Source organism: Podarcis pityusensis (genome assembly GCF_964106645.2).
Source record: "Podarcis pityusensis genome assembly, chromosome: 5".
NCBI lineage: Eukaryota > Metazoa > Chordata > Lepidosauria > Squamata > Lacertidae > Podarcis > Podarcis pityusensis.
The window spans coordinates 4,318,081-4,338,243 of NC_138032.1; the positions used below are offsets into that span (position 1 = coordinate 4,318,081).

At 45.4% G+C, this 20,163-nt stretch overlaps 2 protein-coding genes and 1 long non-coding RNA gene across 3 annotated transcripts in view; 1 reads left to right on the top strand and 2 right to left on the bottom strand.

Moving 5' to 3' along the window:
• Nucleotides 1-20,163, bottom strand: part of LOC308478189 — a 208,400-nt gene that overhangs the window by 164,352 nt on the left and 23,885 nt on the right. The window lies entirely within an intron of this gene.
• The window catches only part of B3GNT7 (UDP-GlcNAc:betaGal beta-1,3-N-acetylglucosaminyltransferase 7), a 90,163-nt gene that overhangs the window by 39,636 nt on the left and 30,364 nt on the right, over nt 1-20,163 (top strand). The window lies entirely within an intron of this gene.
• Nucleotides 1,157-11,846, bottom strand: NCL (nucleolin). The gene is made up of 15 exons (XM_081007485.1): nt 11,686-11,846; nt 9,998-10,105; nt 8,945-9,197; nt 8,195-8,338; nt 7,465-7,641; nt 7,142-7,228; nt 6,414-6,543; nt 5,696-5,832; nt 5,369-5,492; nt 4,879-5,033; nt 4,005-4,131; nt 3,514-3,665; nt 3,276-3,402; nt 1,723-1,937; nt 1,157-1,630 (listed from the first exon to the last, which is right to left on the bottom strand). The coding sequence occupies exons 1-15, from the start codon at nt 11,701-11,703 to the stop codon at nt 1,548-1,550; spliced, it is 2,037 nt and encodes a 678-aa protein (XP_080863611.1). The 5' UTR covers nt 11,704-11,846; the 3' UTR covers nt 1,157-1,547.

The window sequence follows — 20,163 nt, forward strand, 5'->3', positions numbered from 1 at the left end:
TAGAAATTTTGAACAGGCAGTGGGAAACTTTGAACAGACAGTGGGAAAATATGTGGAGCCCACTCAGGAATTAAATCAGGAGTGTGTCTTGACAGAACAGGCCCAACAGGAATATGATTTTTCGGATTTGACAAATGAACTTGGAAAAAGCCAGATTTGGAAAGGAAAAGTTTGGCTTGGTTTGGAAATGGGGGGCTGGATTGACCCCCCTATGCTGGGATGTTTGGACTTTTCAAATATGGCAATGGGCCGTGAGATGTTTGGGACTGTGGGGGCTCTTAATTTTGGAGGGTCTTTGAAACATGCTTTTAAATACTACATGGAATTCAATGTTGAACATGGAAAAGGGGCTGATCCGTCGAGAAGGGTTAAAAACATTGTCAAGCTGGAGTTACCACGAGCAGGAGACAAGGGAAAAAACAGTTACAAATATGAAGAAGAGCCGCGGAAGGCACATGGAAGAGACTTGAGGGCCTCGGATATAAGGTTGCCAGGTTAATGGGCTAGATTGACGGGAATAAGGACTGACAAAACCCGGAACCAGGAGGGAGGGACGTTGCATGAAGATTGGATTTGTTTGTATCTCTTTTCTCTACTATTAGAAATGTTTTATAAAACTGATGAATGTTAGAAAAATGTTGAAATGAAATTACTTGGCTTTAGCAAAGATGTTTAAAGAATTATGAAAGAATATTATGGTTATGAGAAGTTGGTAAGGATAAGATTTAAGTTTTAAGCTTTATTTTATTATAGAAAGATAAGATCAAAACAGATTAGGGTAATGTAATGACAGAATATTATGAAACATGGAAAGGATTTGCTGGGATAATCAATAGCTAGGATACAAAGAAAGGGAGGAGGAGGAGGTCTAAGAAAGAAGGCAGTGACAGTTAAGGATCTGAAAATAATGAATTGGTTTTTAAATGTTTTTAAAGGCTTGTGATGTATTTTTGTATTTTTCTTTTTTCTCTGTCACTTTTTCTGATTTTGAATTTTTACTCATATGGTGGGAAGGGGTTTTTTTCCCCTTTTTCTATTTTGTCAACTATTTTTATTTTGTACTTTCTTCTGCTTCGATTTTTTTTTAATTTTTTGTAACATTTTGAAAATTTCAATAAATATCTTTTAAAAAAAGAAAAAAGAAACACACAAGAAATCTGTTTAGGCCCTTTAATCTGTCCAAGACAGTGTGCCAAGACACAAATGATAAAACATTTTTGCATTTTTACAGCAAATAAACAAAAAAACAAAAAAGGAAAAACCCTACAGAAATGTATAAGGAAGTTAATTTTGTACATGGGGTAAAACGTTATAAATTCAGGACAAATGCACTGACACAGGTCAACTCCCACATTTCTTGTTGCTTTTTAAAAGTTCATATGCGTGGCCAGGCAGTCAGATGGCTGTTTCTTCATTGAAAGGAATTTTTCCAAGTAGCTCTTAAGAGGGACTGCAACGCATCTTGGAATGTCCTCAGAAGGCTCCGTCATATTGGTAGTGACAGAATTAAAAACCCCAGAGTCCTTTCAGATATAGGGACAAGCCACTCAGTCATCAAATTTTATCTTTTTCCCTTGTGGTTTGTGGTCGCCACCTCCTCCTCTGCCTCCCCTGAAGCCGCCGCCTCTGCCTAAAAGAGATAGAGTAATTTTTAAAAATCCAAGCTCTTCACACACTGCCATTATTCAAATATGAAAGGACAAACATTATCAGCACAAATACCTCCAAATCCTCTGCCACCACCCCGTCCGCCGAAGCCTCCTCTGCCGCCCCGGCCTCCTCTGCCGCCCCGACCGAAGCCACCGCCACCGCGTGGCCCATCGCCCTTGGGCTTGGCAAAGTCAAGGGTCACTTTGTTTCCATCAATCTCTCCATCCTCCATGGCTTCCTTTGCTGCTTTGGCTTCTTCTGGGGAGCTGAAGTCCACAAAGCCAAATCTAGGAAAGAGCAGGGGACAGTTTCAACACTCTACCCTGTCGCTGAAGAACTGATTCAGATGGAGGGGTCTTTAATACCTGCAATCATCATTACAACTCCCTTTGGAGGAATTCTAGGGCCAAATGAGACACATCCAAGCAGTGCATCAAAAAAAAAAAACTGAGAGCAATACAAGCACAGACACAGCAGGTGCCCTTCTGGGTAGAAAGAGGACAGACTCAGACTGTCCCAAGTTATTTGCAATACACCCCTGAGGCATCTAATTTCCTAGCCCACCTTCCTGCCAAAGGGACTTAAGGGATGTTAAACTCAGTTTGCTGACAGAACATGCCTGCTGAAACAGGACCTTCAACCCTAAATGCAGGTAAGCACCAGCTAACAGGGATGCGGGTGGCGCTGTGGGTTAAATCACAGAGCCTAGGACTTGCTGATCAGAAGGTCAGCAGTTTGAATCCCCGCGACGGGGTGAGCTCCCGTTGTTTGGTCCCAGCTCCTGCCAACCTAGCAGTTTGAAAGCATGTCCAAGTGCAAGTAGATAAATAGGTACCACTCCGGCGGGAAGGTAAATGGCGTTTCCGTGGACTGCTCTGGTTTGCCAGAAGCGGCTTAGTCAGGCTGGCCACATGACCCAGAAGCTGTCTGCGGACAATTGCCAGCTCCCTTGGCCTATAGAGTGAGATGAGCGCTGCAACCCCAGAGTCGGTCGCGACTGGACCTAATGGTTAGGGGTCCCTTGTACCTTTAAGCGCCAGCTAAGGTTATGCTCAAAGTCAATTGAACTACAATAAATATTACATTTAATGCTGGTGTGGTAGTTCTGATTTCTGCATGGCTACACAATGCTGCTCAAATGCCCTGGCCCTGAAATGAAGGAATATTTCCCCCCTAACCTTGAGACTAAGAGTCTCCTGCTCTACTCTCTAAGCTTCTGACATCAACAGGCTACACTTGTGAAAGCCACATAGATGGGGATTTTGCCCGTCCTAGATGTAGATATCCACAAACTTAACTGCAGGCTGCACTGCATGCTATGAATCTGCAGGCAGGCAAGTTGCAGGGTTGTCCCACAGCAATGACAGTTGCTCATCTGAAGCAGACAAGGCACGCAAGGTCAAGGCTGCAGTTATACTCTTCTTCTCGTGCGAATCCATAGCCTGCTACTGGATTATCAGCAGGAAGGAGCTCATTGAGAAGGCAGGAAGGCTCCTGAATTTACATAGAGAAGCTCAAAGCAGAGGCCTAGTGGAGGGTGGGATCAAGGGGAGGTCAGCAGCACTGAGACTTTTGTACTTGCCATCATGTCAAAAACTCTGGGACAGAGGCAGCTTTACACCTACCCTTTGGATGAGCCAGTATCTCTGTCAGTGACTATTCTTGCAGTAACGGAGCCTTCAAACGACTCTTTCAAGGTTTCTTCTGTTGTTTCCTCAGACAAGCCTTTGACAAACAGTGTTTTGCTTTGCTCTGAATAAAAAACAAACATAAAATTTTAGCCCTGTTGATACAGCAAGGGCTAATTAAAACACCACCCCCACCCTCAAATGATTTTAAGTTAGGGCACGGACAAAGACTTACGTCCAAATCCTCCTCTAGCATTGAAATTCCTGTTCTGTCCCCCTGGTGTGCTGAATTCCAGCCTGATTGTCCGGCCTTCAATTTCTGTGTTGTTGAAGGAATTCATTGCTTCTTTTGCATCCTCAGTTGTGGGGAAGTCTATAAATGCGTACCTGCAGAAAGAGAAGCCAGAGTCAAGTTAAGAAACTGAGTCACAGGGGTAGATGGGGAAACAGCTTCAGCCCAAGCCAGTGGTGGGTGTAGCCAGAGGCAAAAGCGAGCCCAACAATGCATGTTATTTCCTTCGTTTAGCAGCCTAGCTTCTAACCCACCCACTCCGCCCTCCAGCTAAACAAGCATCAATCATTATCTGAATCCAAAGACACACTTCAGCCAGGCAAGTCTTAAGGAGTTCTAACTTCCTTGGGAAATGACATTTAATGTTCTGAGGGGTTGCCTAGTCAAGAGAGAGGACTTAATCATCAGGTCACCACACGCCTGCTCCTACATACCCTTTTGGCCTCCCCTGGTTGTTCTGTGGGATCCTGATTGCTGCCGCTTTCTCAAAGACTTCCTGGAGAGAGTCTTCTGTCGCATCATATGAGAGGTTGTTCACAACAAGGGTCTTTGACTCTCCACCTGCAGAAAAGAAAGGTTCATTCTAGGGTCACTCCAATATTTTCCACTGATTCTTATTCTTATCATTCTCCTCCATCTATTAACAAGAAACAGAACTGCCTTTAACAAACTGTCAAAGAAGAGAGAACGTTTTGGTTAGACTAGTTGCAGATGGGGTGCAGGTGTTTGTTGTTAGCTTTCCTGGTTGCCCATGCTAAGATGCAATGGCTCTCGTGGAACTTTATGTATGGTTCAGAAAGCGCTGGCAGCTGAGGTGGCTGCAGAAGGCTAAAGAAATGTTTCCAGGAAAGGAAAACACAAACACCCATCCACGCTTACAATAAGGTAAGCTGAAGCCCCCCAGCAACCAAAATTCTAAAGGGTCATCAGAAGGAAGCAGAAACCAACTAAGCCTCTTTTTTCAAGGCAAGATGCCTTTTGAGAATTGGGAGTACAGAGGTGCCTCGGGTTACATACGCTTCAGGTTACAGACTCCGCTAACCCAGAAATAGTACCTCGGGTTAAGAACTTTGCTTCAGGATGAGAACAGAAACTGTGCTCTGGTGGCCAGCGGCAGCAGGAGGCCCCATTAGCTAAAGTGGTCTTCAGGTTAAGAACAGACCTCCGGAACGAATTAAGTACTTAACCTGAGGTACCACTGTATGTCACTGTAATGACCGCAGCTTCTCTGCAGTCACCTTTCAGTGTTTTGTCGTGGCAAACAAATTCCAACACCAGATACCACCTGAATGCACCAAAGCAGATTACCTGGCTGTCCTCCTTTACTGAATTTTCTGCCATCCACCTGGCTCTTCTCACCAGTGTAGTCAAGCATGATGGCACGGCCCTCAATCTCCATCCCTTGCTTTTCCTCCATCGCTTTCTCTGCGTCTGCCTCGGATTTAAACTCAATGTAGGCAATCCTGAGGGATGGGGAGAACACAAAAACGGCAAGTTTGTTCTGAAAGTCTTGGGGAGATCATTCTCTAGAAGAAAATAGCTAGCAATGATATTAAACACCATCCCAAAGGTACGTTCATTACAATGAACCTTGCAGGGGAGTGAAAAAACTCCTACAGAGAGATACAGCCCTGTTGTAGTACAACAAATTTGAAATCATGTTGGGTAGAATGAGGGTCAGAACTTTTAGGATTTCCTGGATAGAAACGCATATGCAGAGTAGCTGGGGAATTCTGCTGCTGAATGGCAGGGTCCACAGCAATGCAGCCCACAATCTCGTGCTAATGGAGGTACATACCCTTTGCTATTTCCATCCTTGGACACCAGCCTGACTTCCAGGGCATTGTCAAAGACTTCTTGCAGGTCTTCTTGGGTTATACTGTAAGAAAGGTTCTTCACAAAGATAGTCCTTGCATCTCTCTCTAAAAAGCAAACACCACAAGAGGTTATAGACCCACAGAAAAGTACTTTGAACACTCACACTCTGTGGCATCTATTTGGAAACGTCACTCTATCAGGAGAGGCGCAGGAACATGTGCAGGCAAAGGCTGCTTTAAAGTCCTTCGTCCATGAGAACAATAAGAGGGTCCAAGAATACCAAGCTTGTAATAAAAAGAGAGCTTACCTTTCTTATTCTCTTGGATGCACTCCCTAGTCTTTGCTTTTTCCAGTTTTATTTCCAAGCCCAATAATTTCTTTCCATTTAGCTTAAGTGCTTTATCCACATCAGCTTCCGATGAGAAATCCACATAGCCAAACCTCCTGCAGAACAGAAGGTTTATTTTCAGTCTTCAACCCAAATATCCACAAGGTAACCAAAGTAAACAGCAGCCTTAATGTGGCATCTAAAATTAGCAAGTCTACCCAACGGTAGGCTGAACATGTGTAATATTTGTGAGGGGACACAGAAACTTTGTCACATTTTTTAGGTGATGACTGCTTGCAGAGCTTTAAAAGTTAAAATGTTTTACAGCAATCTCATTCAAAATCCAGTTAAAGTATTATCCTTCTGCTACCCACTCTTCTCCTGGAAGAACCACTGTAAGATGCAGCAGTCTCCTTATCTCCGGAACAAATACTACTTTTTGAACGAGTGTCTAATTCAGGGATGGAGAACATGTGTGTCCCTCCCGTTGCTGTCAGGCCTCCTAACTCCCACTGGCCCCAACCAGCATGGCCAGAGATGATAGGAGTTGCTGTCCAACAAAATATGTTCTTCATCCCTAGACCAAAGCAGCATTCACTTCCTCCTTGCCACAACAGAAAGATGTTTTAAAGTGAAGTTTTTACTTTTAAGGAATTCTTAAGATTTCGTAATATACACAAGTAAACTTAGTTCTTACTTTGAGTTTCCAATTCTGACTTCTTGCACTTCAAGATCCTTTTTGGCAAAGAAATCCTTGACGGCAACTTTCAGTTCCTCAAAGTCTTTGTTTCCATTCAGGTTGCCCATGAAGATGGAGAAGGCAGCTTCTAAAAAGTTAATGGAAGATTACATGAGTTATGCAAAAACTTCTAGGAAACTACAGTAAGGGCTGGTGGAGCCACCTGTGCAAAACTCTTAGTGCACCAAGCCTGGGAATCTCTCAACATTAGCTGTCATTTCCACTGGTAACTGTGTTACACTAAGAGTATAATGCACACTCACTGGAGCAGTGCAACAAGGACCTTCCACTCTCCCTAACACATACCAAAAGAACTATCCCTTATCCTTCCTTTACCCACCTCTTCTAGTCTCTTTCCCTCTTAATTCTCATGCTCCATAGCAACCTTTTAAAGCCTCACAGATGTCCATTTTAACAGGCAGCGTGCTAATAAGTAAAAGGATGCTTGAAAAAAGGCCACTATGGGATCCCTGAGATGTGTCACAAACAGTATGTGGGTGCTAGACTTGGCTTCAGCACCCTAATAATCAAACCCTCTATGTAGTAAGAGGCATGTCCTTGGACTTACCTTTTAGGTTAGGTGTTGGAAATTGGCTTTACTCTGCACAGAGGCATTATGGGATAGGTTACCATGCTTTTTCAAGGGCCAATCAAAAGAACAAGTGAAAACATGGTGGATTTCTCACCTTCCACTTTCTTTTTCTTGGCATCTGGGGCTCCTTTCTGCTTGGCCATTTCCTTCTTTCTTTTTCCAGACATTTCTTGCACGCTCTCTGTAGTGGGAAGAGAAGCAGAGGAGGTGTCAGAAAGACCCCAGGGGATCCCACGGAGCACATCAGAAGGGGGCAGCTGGATCAGGACTTGACTATCTTCAGGATGTGTTCATATGTGATTAATACCACATCAGCTCAGCGAGAATTCATCATTTCCAGCTCTAGGACCAAAGCAGAAGGCAAGACAACTGCAAGGTTTTGAGAGCTCTGAGGGACTTCACAGATGGCCAACTCACCTTCCTCCTCTTCGTCGTCCTCTTCGTCGTCGTCATCCTCCTCTTCGTCATCATCTTCCTCATCCTCAGAATCTTCTTTGGCGGCTTTAGCAGGTGTGACTTTTACTGGTGCCGTTTTTGCCAGCACAGCTTTTTTCCCTTTTGCTGGGGTGATCTCCATGGGCTCATCTTCAGATTCTAGAACCACAGGGAGCTCTTTTAGGCAACACTCAGTGCATAGCCACTGTATCAAAGAGATGCACTCAAGAACAACTCCTCTTGCTCAAAAAATTATGGTTGTTACTACAAAACTATGCTTATGAACATGAGAGTCACAAGCCTCAGTGATGTCACTGTGCAACATCACAGAATCAGACAACTCAAAAAGCAAGAACTGTGCAAACCACAGTTTGGAATGTGAGTCAGGCCTGCCTAACACTACCGGGGCCTCCATTTTGATGTGCCAGTGTGTCCAGATTTAAGTTTATTGTGTCCTGATTCAGCTGGGAAGCAGGATTAGTATGTCCCCGCTATGGGCGCTGTTTATACATCCAACACATCAGCTCATACTAGAGACATCACAAGATCAGTATTAAGTCCCAATAATCATCATCTGTGCTGGTATCTAGACTCAAACAAGGCAGCAAGTTATCTCAACCTATTCTGCTTTTTCCAACCCAACTATTTATTCTGAAACGGGATGACTCAGAATAATCCCTACATATGCTTCTCATAAATGAAAGAGCCTTACCGTCGTCCTCCTCCTCATCTTCGTCGTCTTCATCATCCTCGGATTCTTGTTTGGCTGATATAGCAGCTACAGCGGCTACAGGCTTTTTCCCTGCTGCCTGCACAGCTTTCCTTACTGGTACTGCAGGCTCCTCCTCAGATTCATCTGCATGAAGCAATTTATTAGCAGTTGTTGAAAGATCAATACTGGAACATTTATAAAGGCCTACTGAACCAGAAACCATGATTCAAGACCTAACTACCTAAAGGATTGAAATGAGTCATATGGTTCATGCACGGCAGCACTGACTCCAAATGGTGACCATCTTGTACTATAAAATTTAGCAGAACACACACACACACACACACACACACACACAAATAGAATATAATATGCAAGAAATATCATGCTGTTCTCATGTATTTTCGCTTGCTTTGAATGATTTGCTGCTTTGCTGTAAAAGCCAGAAACCTTTCTGAATCTGGCAATAGCAATTTCAGTCTACAGTGGTACCTCACAAGACGAAAAACTCGCAAGACGAAAGAGTTTTTCGTTTTTTGAGTTGCTTTGCAAGACAAATTTCCCTATGGGTTTGCTTCGCAAGACGAAAACGTCATGCGAGTTTGTTTCCTTTTTCTTAAAACCGTTAATACCCCTTAAAACCGTGCTTCGCAAGACGAAAAATTCGCAAGACGAGAAAACTCGCAGAACAAATTAATTTCGTCTTGCGAGGCACCACTGTACTAAAGTAATTTACCCCACCAAATTCACCTTCGTCCTCCTCGCTATCCTCCTCATCTTCCTCCTCTTCACTCTCTTCTTTCTTGGCGTTCTTCCCATTTTTTGCTCCTTTGGCAGGAACCGGTGTCTTCTTCAGTTGAGTAGCGGCTTTCTTTGCTGGGGTAGCCACAGCTTTTTTGGCTGGGGTAGCCACTATCTTCTTACCAGGAGTTGCTGCTTTTTTGTTGGGAGTAGCTACGGCTGCTGCTTTTGCTGGGGTAACTGCTTTCTTCTGGGGGACCATCTGCGGGAAGAGAAATATTCCAGTTAACAAGACACCATGCAATCTAAGATGGATGCAAAACTGAGAATATTGTTATGATTCATGCTCCCTTACCTGGGAGTTAGCCCGTCTGAACACAGCAAGGCTTGTTTCCAAGTCAACATGCATAGGATTGCATGGTACAACAATCTCTAACCACTAGTTTGCTCCACAAATTAACACAGTTGGATCTCCTTAGCAATTACCACTAAGGACTACTATGAGGTAACATATATAGATGGGACATAGGAAGAGAAATTAACTTAAGACCTTGACCTCTGCCCCTAGGAGTGCCTTGCATTTCATGCAATCTTTTTTTCTCTGCCCAAAACTTGATTTTTCAGCTAATGAGCTACTTTAACCCTAGTAGTAATAATATAATATATAAAATATATATTATTTATACCCTGGCCATCTGGCTCGGTTTCCCCAGCCACTCTGGGTGACTCACAGCATACATAGAAACATAAAACATTAGAAACTTCCAGATACAGGTCTGCCTTCTTCTAAAAGTCAGATAGTTTATTTCCTTTACATCTGAAGCAAGGGTGTTTAATACTAATATATTATTATTAATAATACACAAGCCTTACAACTGCTTTCCAGTCTCATGGATGGGAACGTCCAGACAAATATTTGTAAGGATTTAGGCAGTAAAGCAAGATTTGGCTCACTGTACTTTATCATTTACACAACTTCACGCCAAATATTGACAAGCACCTTAAGACATTGGATTCAAGGTTACACTGACTGGCTTCAAGCACCAAAGGCCAAATTCTTACCTCTTCCTCACTGCTCTCCTCCTCTTCTGATGATTCCTCCTCTTCACTGTCATCCACATCCTTTGGAGGAGGAGCCATTTTCTTCTGTTTAGGCTGGCTTTTAACGTTCTGGTGGGAGACAGAGTACGAGTTAGAAGTCTGTTTTTCCCAATGCTCAAAATTGCTGCTATCAGGATACACTTATAAGTCTCCTTACTTACTGAAAAACGTGCTACTCCTTTTAATAGTTCGCAGTGAAGCGCAATTGCTTAAGCACCCATACCTTATACCTTCCTCTTTTTCATACAGGAGATCTTCCCATCTGAATGGGAATGCTTAACTAATCAACATTAAACATTCCAGCCTTGCTTCCCTCTTACTACTACTGCCACAATCCAACCACAGGCAGGCAATCCAAAGCCCCACTGATAACTAGCACATGGCAGTTAAGTCCCACTGATCTCTCTGGAACTTGGGGCCATGTGCTTAGTTATACATAATACGAACATCAGCAGGCCTCTGAACTATACTCCATTAATACAGACACATTCTGCCCAACCATATGCAAGCTCACTGTGCCACAGGAGCAAATGCCCCACCACCACTGAAGCATCACGTACAAGCACTTCAGACGGCACGAGGGATTCACTCTCTAGATTATTAAGCAATTATAAAATGTTATTTGCTCCCGCCCGCTTTACAGCTTTACTCCCTCGAGGGAGGACGTGTTTTTGCGCCTGTCGGAAGATCAATCTGGTCCTGCATAGAGATACCCAATATCCCTACGAGACGGGGCTCCAAATTGGTCGGCTGGCCTCAGGATTCCCGTGAGGAGCCCTCCGAGCCTGCCTGAGGTACGAGGGCCGGCGGAAAACCCCCTCAGTGGCTGCTTCCCCCGGGAGCCTCGTGGGCGCAAAAAGCAGTCCCAGCTCCGCTTTCCCCGCCACCAGTCGCCGGCTGACCCGTTGTGTGTGCTTTCAACTAGCGATGTTTCCCTCCGCAGCCGCGTGGCCGGAGGGACCAGACCCAGGCGGCGGCGGCGGCGAAGGCCGCAAGGCCCGCGATGCTGCACCACGTGGAACCCCCCTGGAGAGCGGCTTCCTTCCCCCTCCCACGTGCTCCGCTACGCACGGCCGGGATCACGTGGCCACGGCGCGGCGACGCCGAAGCGCGCGCGGCGCCCGCTCCCAACGCCCCCTCCCTCCCCTCGAAAACCGCTCGCGCGCCCGCCAAGCTAGGCTGCGCTAAGCTAAGCTCGGTTGACCCGCGTATGCACGCCCGCCCCCCCCCCCCGCCCGTGGGACGTCGAGCGCCTTCGAAAGATTCCGGATCTGAGGCGGAGCGGAGGGCGCCTAGAAACTCCTCGTGTGGCCCGCGCGCGCCCTCTCGATCCCGTTGGAAGAGAAAGGGCGATGGGCCTCTAGAAACCGCCCGACGTTCCACTACCGTGGCGCGCGCGCGCCGCTTTCAGAGGCCGTTGGTTGGTGGGGGGCCTTGAAACCGCAGCCTCTTCCAATTCCCTTTCTCCCCCGCTTAATTCCCCCTCAGTGAAACCGACGGGAGGCCTGGAAACCGCCGCGCGCGCGCCAGGCCGCCGTCACGCCGCCCTCGTTTTCCCCCTCCCTCAGAATTCCGCGCGGGCCAAAGAAAGGGGCCTCCATGTTGTGGGCCTTTCTCTCCCTTCCCGCCATGTAGGCCGCGGCGCTCACCTTGGCGAGCTTCACCATAATGGCGGCGGGGTTGTCCGGATGTGTAGAGCGTCGAAAGAAGCCTCCGCTCGCTCCTGGCGCCTCGCTCGAGTCTCGGCCCGAACCGAAAAGAGTGAGGTCGAGGACTAGCTTAACTCTTTCTCCCGCCCCGCGGCGCTGCCTTAGCCAATCGGCGGTCGCGGAGCCCACCGCCCGCCCCCTCGCCGAGATGAGGAGCCACTCCTCGGGCTCTTTCGGAGTAGGCGGAGGGAGCCAATACAGCAAGGCCCGCCCCGCCCAATCAGAAACCGCGCCTAATTCGGAGGCGGGTCGAAGAGCCGCAACCAATAGGGCGGCAGCGCTGGTAAGTGCGAGAGCTGCGATAGGCCCGCGGTGACGGGCGGAAGTGGCGGAGTGAAGGAAGAGGAGCACGTGGCGCTGGTCTGTCTTCAACCATGTGGGGCTGCCCATTTTGTGTGCTGGTTTCTCGGGGGGGGGGCGGTGGGAAACTGCCTAGCGAGGTGGGAGACAAGGATCCAGCACTCTGCAGACTTACCTGGCAGTAAGCCCCCTAGATCACAGCGCTGTAAAGATATGTTGGTGGAGAAGCGGGTGCTTTAGGAATTGGGCTTCATCTATGCAACTGGGTTCAGTGGGGTTTACTTCCCGGAAAGTACGCGCGTGCTTGCAAGCATCTAGGTGAAGCAGAGATTTGGAGAGGCTGGAGGGGGATTAGGGACCCGCTGGGTTGAGGGACGCGTGTGCGTTCCTCATCCTCGGTTGGAGAGTCAAAACCGAAAGACATTAGGTCAAGCCTGGAGATAGGCAATCAGTATTTATTCTGTAGCTATCTGCTGCATGGTTCTAGTATGGTTCTAGCACACAGTGTTCCGGACTGAAGAGGCTGATCTAGGGTAGTTGGCCAGGGGCAGGAATAAAGGGGGGTGGGGGGGCATGTGTAGTAGATACCATGCCTAAGCCTGGGATCAGAAGGAATTGTATTGTATCCTAGGCAAAGCATTCAGGCACGTTTTTCTTCCAGAAGTGCGACAAAATTATACCTTCTCCACAATGGGTGATCCTTTCTTTGAAAGGAAGCAGCTTTGGGGGAAGACCATGTGGTAGACCATGTGCTTTGCATGTAAAAAGTTCCAGGTTTGATGCCAAGCGCTTCCAGGTAGGGCTGGAGAAATTCCCTGTTTGAAATACTGCCAGTCAGCATAGATGGCTCTGAGTTAGATACGTAGACCATGATCTGACTTTTCATAAGACTGCTTCCTTTATTCCAACATGTTGGGGAAATATTGTGTATTTAAGGCTGTGTACACGCCATACATTTAAAGCACACCCCCCCCCCAAAGAGTCATTGGAATGGTAGTTTGTTAAGGGTGCTGGGAATTGTAGTGCAGTGAGGGGTAAACTATAGTTCCTGGGAGCCTTTGGGGGTGGTGGGTGGTGAATATGCAGCTTAGGCAATGTGAATTTATTTGGAGATTGTATTAACATATAGGATTTGGGAATTCAGTTTCAATCTCCTTTTTCCTCTTTGAGTCATTAGATGGAATATGGAGTTCTGGGCACCTTTAATTTGATCTGTGCTGAAAATATTCCAAAGCCATCAGCTCATCGGAAATATCTAGGGTGAATGTATTCTGTGTGCTGCTGCTGCTAAAGAATGCTGGGTAGAAAACAAGCAGAAAACAGTTTAGCTGACCACACTGTGAAATCTATTTGTCAAGGCAAACATTTCGCTTTGCTAACAGATGGTGTTCCTTTTCTCCCTCCTCCCAGCAAGTAAAATAATACCACTTCAGAATTGTTTTAAATGTTTCAACAAGTTTCATTTTCAGTCTTCTTTTAATTGCAACTCTTCTCTCGTCACCTGAAGCTTGCAAAATTGAGATGGTTACTGTTCACTTTTAAAAATGAATCTGAAGTTGCTTCCCTGCCCTTCCCCCCCTCCCCCATCCACATGGGGAAGGCAAAGAAGTCGTTGGGTGATTTTAATAGAATCATATAATTGGAAGAGACCATCAAGTCGAGCCCCCGTCAGTGCAGGAATATTTTGCACAACGTGGGGCTTGAACACACGACCCTGAAATTATTATTTCAGTATCCTATTCAGTGCCGGATTTACGTACTATATAACCTAAAGCTTAGAGCCCCACTCCAAAAAAACCACAAAACCTGGATGTACATTTCCAAAATATAAGATAAAAAGCAAATAAAACCTACATACAGCAACAGTGTTTTGTGTGGTGTAGGCTCCTATGATGTAAGTAATGGGCCTCGCCTGCTAGCCTGCTCCCTAAAACATCACTGGTTTGCTCATTTCTATATACAGTGGTACCTCGGGTTACAGACGCTTCAGGTTACAGACTCTGCTAACCCAGAAATAGTACCTCGGGTTAAGAACTTTACTTCAGGATGAGAACACAAATCATGTGGTGGGTTAAGAACAGACCTCTGGAACGAATTAAGTTCTTAACCAGAGGTACCGCTGTTTAGGGTGCCTACATTCTGCATGAAGGTCAGTGGTTCGAATCCCCGCGACGGGGTGAGTTCCCGTTGCTCGGTCCCTGCTCCTGCCAACCTAGCAGTTCGAAAGCACATAGTGCAAGTAGATAAATAGGTACCGCTCCGGCGGGAAGGTAAACGGTGTTTCCCGTGTGCTGCTCTGGTTCACCAGAAGCGGCTTAGTCATGCTGGCCACATGACCCGGGAAGCTGTACGCCAGTAAAGCGAGATGAGCGCCTGAACCCCAGAGTTGTCTGCAACTGGACCTAATGATCAGGGGCCCCCTTTACTTTGCATTCTGCATGGACTTTTCAACAATTACTTTGATAAAATACATATTTTGTTATGTGCAAATGGCTTGAGATACCTATTAGGTCCATCAATTACTATATAGCATATATTCCACACAAAAAACAGCGACAATTTGTTGTTGACAAAGGACAGCTGCACATATAAAGGGTCCGTTATCACCAGTAGCTTAGGGCCTCATCAAACCTAAATCCGGCCCTGATCCTATAATTAGAGAGTTCAAAGGATTGCATGTGTAAAGTTGTAATTCATGTTCTTAAGAACAGGCAAGGCTTGGCCATTTGATGCTTCCTTAAAAGTGGATCGTTTCCAGGCAGGCACACGTGTATATGTATATGTTTATCTTTACCTGCTACCTGTTCCTTTTAGCTGTAGATGCCAGGTATTGAACCTAGAACCTTCTGTACACAGAGTACATTATTTATTTATGGTGTGGGCAGAAGGCAGGTGAGAATTGACTGTCAACTCTGGGTGATTGGAAGCAGGCTGGTGAGGGCTTCTGGCTCACAGCCACCCACCGCCACAAACTGGGTAGGTAACAATGGAGAAGTATTCCCAGTCTGTGAAGGGGTCAAGCCAGTACCTTGCCTTGGGCTGCAAGCAGCATGATGTGATGTGCCCGTATAATCCAGTCTCAGTTGACTAGCAGCCATTGACTGCAATACATGAGGTTTCTATAATGTTTTTTGAAGGGCAGCCCCATGCACAAAGCACTGCAGTATTCAGAAAGGGAGTTTACTATACCAGGGATGGAGAACCGAGGCAAAGCTAGCTCTCCTTGCCCAGGTAGGGGCTAATAGCCATGATGGCTAAACCTATGTCCCCACTGGGGAAGGACGTGTGGATCCAGAATAGGCCTCCACTGTCACTTTCGGACTCGCTGTTAAGACCGTATTCATGGAAGACCATCTTTCTTGAGCTAGAGTAATAATCCACCAACGAATTTGGGATGTGGAACTTCAATGCCACGTGAGCTTGATGAATAAACACCCAGCAATAAAAGATAATGGGGAGAGGATTTACCCCAGCAAATTATCTGTCAAAATTACAAATACCCAAATACAGACGGTCATTTACCCTCGCTAGATTCAACGTGCTGCGATCTGCCTTATTGCAGGGCAGATTCGAGGGTAAATCATAAGCGGAACGAGTCTGCCGCTGTGAATTGATGGAGGTAGAAACTGTCTCTCATGCCTTGTTATGCTGCTGTTTCTACAGGGATATACGCTCGGTATTTATTACCCCTGCTATGCAAAAATCTCCAAATGAATCCAAACTTCTAAAATCCCTGGTAGAGGACAAGGATCCTGAGATCACGTTAAGGTAGCCAAATTCTGTGCATTTGCCATAAAACTTAGGGAACAAGCTGCTATCATAACATTTAAGGCCTTAAATGATAATTTTAGGTTATATGTTAGTTTTAATTTATATATTTTTAAACTGTTGCTACATCTGTATTATCTCTGTTATACCTAATTGCAATTTTAAAAGTATTCCTATCCTGTTTTATTACTTCTTTGATATTGTATGTGGGCTAGAACTGGTCTGTGACCGAAATAATAAATTAATTCACAATCTTTTTTTTTTTTTTTAAATAATATTTATTACTTTTCCAACAATTTAAACACTACAAAAACAATACAATACAATACAATACAATACAAAAACACTACATAACACTAACACATTAAACTAACAAAACAAAAACAATTAAACACATTTCAATATCTTATCTTTCATTCACTTATTTCCACGACCTCCTCACACCTCCCTTTTGGTATTCCACTTCTGTTAATTATTTCAGCAATTCCTTTCCATCTTCCTCTGTTTTCTATCCTATAATTATCTTAACAAATTCTAACCTTATTTTTTCCTTTAATTCTCTATTCATCTATTTATACTTAATTCCTTATGACATTTCTACTAAAGCCATATAACTTCATTCCAACATTTTTCTAACATTCATTAATTTTACAATATTTCTGTAAATAGTCTTTAAATTTCTTCCAATCTTCTTCCACCGACTCTTCTCCCTGGTCTCGGATTCTGCCAGTCATTTCCGCCAGTTCCATATAGTCCATCACCTTCATCTGCCATTCTTCCCGGGTGGGTAAATCTTGTGTCTTCCAATACTTCGCAATGAGTATTCTTGCTGCTGTAGTTGCATACATAAAAAAAGTTCTATCCTTCTTTGGCACCAATTGGCCGACCATGCCCAGGAGAAAGGAATTAATTCACAATCTTTCATGGCGATGAGTGATCACCGAGGAAGAAGAAAAGAAGAAGGTCTGCCTCCACGGTGGGAGGCAAAAAAAAGAAAAGAAAAAAAGCCTCCAGATACCAGTTGCTGGAAGCCACAGGAGCATAGAGGGCTCTTATGCTTGGATTCTGCTTGTGATTTCCCCACAGGCTTCTGGATGGCCACTGTGAGAACAGGATGCTAGACTAGAGAGGCCATTCTTCTTAGGTTCTTATAAGCTGCAGAGCAGGAAAGAACATATTGGATCAGGAAAACTGAGCAGGGGGCAGGATAGAATTGTAGAACATGGGGCTGTAGAGCTGGAAAGGGCCCTCCTAGGGTCATCTAGTCCAACCCCCTGCAATGCATATCCATTTAAATTAAGCAGCCAGGTGCTAGAATCTGAAATTGGACCAGACCTTATGCAGCTTAGGTTTGGCAAGAGGCAAGGCTAATCAATGCCTATATGGGAAAGAAGAAATGCTTAGGTACATGCAGTGCTTTTTTTCTGGGGGTACACAGGGGTCCGCATACCCCTCAACATTTTGTGAAACTAAGTTTAGCTTAATTGAGGGGCAGTATTTCAATACGAGTAGGAAAATGAGAGTACCCCTAAACATTTTTTTAGAAAAAAGAGAGCACTGGGTATATGTACTTAATTTCATTTTTTAATTGTTCTTCTTAAAGTTTTTCCTTGGTTGCAAAAGTACATAGGGCATCTCTGCTTTCAGTTCATAGAGTTCTTCTATGGATCATTCATATTCAATGTGAGGCGCACTAATGTTATAGACAGCATAAAGATGGGGGAGAAAAGAGAAGGGGAGAGAGAGCGGGGGGAGTAAACTTTCATTCTAGTCCTCAATTTCATTTGTTGAGGACTTGATTGCAAACCAGACGTCTGGTCAGGAGGGTGACCAAGGATTACGGAGAGAAACACTTGCTCAGTAAAGACTCAGTTGGGCCACTGCATATGGGGCTGTGCAGATCAAGCAGTGCCCATCATCAGGGCGGTACTGAGAAAAAACCCTCCACTAGCTCCATCAAGGCTTCCTCTTCATCAAAGGTCACTTGGGAGTTGTTGTTGTCATTTAGTTGTTTAGTCGTGTCCGACTCTTTGTGACCCCCTGGACCAGAGCACGCCAGGCACTCCTGTCTTCTACTGCCTCCCGCAGTTTGGTCGAACTCATGCTGGTAGCTTCGAGAACACTGTCCCACCATCTCGTCCTCTGTCGTCCCCTTCTCCTTGTGCCCTCCATCTTCCCCAACATCAGGGTCTTTTCCAGGGAGTCTTCTCTTCTCATGAGGTGGCCAAAGTATTGGAGCCTCAGCTTCAACGATCTGTCCTTCCAGTGAGCACTCAGGGCTGATTTCCTTAAGAATGGATAAAGTCCTTCATAATATTCCATTTAAATCTCACACCAGGAGTTTCATCAGGCCTGCCACTTTGGGGCACAATAAAGCCAGAACTGGGATGGATGCCTGGTCAGACGCAGGAAGGCCTTTGATTCTTCACTGCCTTTGGTTAGATTTCCAGGTGCTCATTCTTCTTTTCCACTAGGTGGCAACAGGCGGCTGCATTATGGCCATTAGCTCAGAGCCTCTGCTGAAGAGGATGTTGGAAGCTGCATTGTGAAAGCGACAGGTTATTTGAGAAGGAGGAGGAGTGCTGAAAACAAAAGCAAATCAACTGAATAAACTTAAAAACAAAAGCAAATCAATTGAATAAGCTTTTCAACAGGAGCAGATAGGCAGGTGGGCTTTGTGGAGCAGAGGAGGGGGGCATGTGAGTCAAGCGGATAATGGAATCCTGATTAGTTTACCTGTCAAACATATAATAATAATAATAATAATAATAATAATAATTTTTATTTATACCCCGCCCTCCCCAGCCAAGGCCGGGCTCAGAGCAGCTTACAAGCAATAATAAAAACAAGATGAATGATTACAACTTAAAAACAAAAATAAAATACAACATTAAAATAATGGAACATTAAAATATTAAAATGTAGCCTCATCGCAGGAGGAGAAGGAAAAGAAAAAAGAAAGAGAGGGAGGGAATCAAATTGGCTCCAAGCCAAAGGCCAGGCGGAACAACTCTGTCTTACAGGCCCTGCGGAAAGAAATCAGATCCTGCAGGGCCCTGGTCTCATGAGGCAGAGCGTTCCACCAGGCCGGAGCCAGTGTTGAAAAGGCCCTGGCTCTGGTTGAAGCCAATCTAGCTTCCTTAGGGCCCGGGACCTCTAGGGTGTTGTTATTTATGGACCTTGAGGCTCTCCGTGGGGCATTCCGGGAGAGGCGGTCCCGTAGGTACGAGGGTCCTAGGCCGTGAAGGGCTTTAAAGGTCAAAACCAGCACCTTAAATCTGACCCTGTACTCCACCGGGAGCCAGTGCAGCTTGAAAAGCACTGGGTGAATATGCTCCCATGGCAGAGACCCCATGAGGAGCCTCGCTGCAGGAAACTGGTGGTGGGAAAAAAGGCCAACTGATTTAAAAGGATGCTTATATGCACCTATGCAAAACTGTCTTATCTCTGCATCGGTGGCTTTCAGATTTCTTAGCTTCAGGGATCCCCTCTGCCCAGGAACTCGCAGATCTGGGAAGTATTTTGTGGCCTCATTTTACAGCAGGGCTCCTTGGATCTTCTTCGCTTTCTCTTAGGAGAATCCACCCAGCTCCTCCGCCCAGAAAGACAGAGCGAAAGGGCAAGGCTGCCTCTGAGCACATGCTGAGCCTATGAATTGCTTCCCAGATGCGTAGAAAATCAAAGCAAGTATTAATCAGCCTTTTGCTAGTTTATATTTCTAAAAGTCTTAAATAGTTATTAATTCTTCTTATTGATAATTTTATTGCTTTGTCTTTTTGGTAAATCACTTCTGAGGTTTTTTTTTTTTAAATAACAAGTGATGTATAAATTGTATGAAATAAATTAATGGAAGCCCACTCCTGACTCACGTTCTTCGTGAACAGCCCTTGGCGGGCAGAGAGGAGCAAGTAGACCAGACCATGCAGGGGGCGCTTGCATAAGTGCGCCTGGTTCACGCGCCCTCAAAAATTGTGTGCCTGGGGCCACAGTCTCCCTGGCACCCCTCACGCTATGCCCCTGGTCAGACCTTCTGGTCCATCCTGCTCAGTATTGCCTACACGGACTGGCAGCAGCTCTCCAGGGTTTCAGACCAGGGACTTTACCTGTCAGTTTGCACTTCTTAGTGCAGAAAGTATTGATCTGATATGTGATTGATCTTTCCTATTCTAATTAATTCAGGAGGGTTCTGGAAGCTTCTCTGTGTGAAAGAAGCAAGCAGGAGGTTCATGATGTTTGGGCTATTCCTTCGGAGAAGCTGAGCGCAGCTGGTTTCAACTGGCTCTGTTATCTCTTTCTGTCAAGGTCATGCTGACTATAATAAGAGGCCAGAAAGGGTTTCACACTTTCTCT

Excerpts from the sequence above, each read along its gene's own strand:
- NCL (XM_081007485.1), bottom strand. Across the intron at positions 5,833-6,413 it reads GTCAGAATTGGAAACTCAAA|GAGGTTTGGCTATGTGGATT; the intron begins GTAAGAACTAAG and ends TCTGTTCTGCAG. Across the intron at positions 3,403-3,513 it reads TGCTAGAGGAGGATTTGGAC|AGCAAAGCAAAACACTGTTT; the intron begins GTAAGTCTTTGT and ends TTTTTTATTCAG.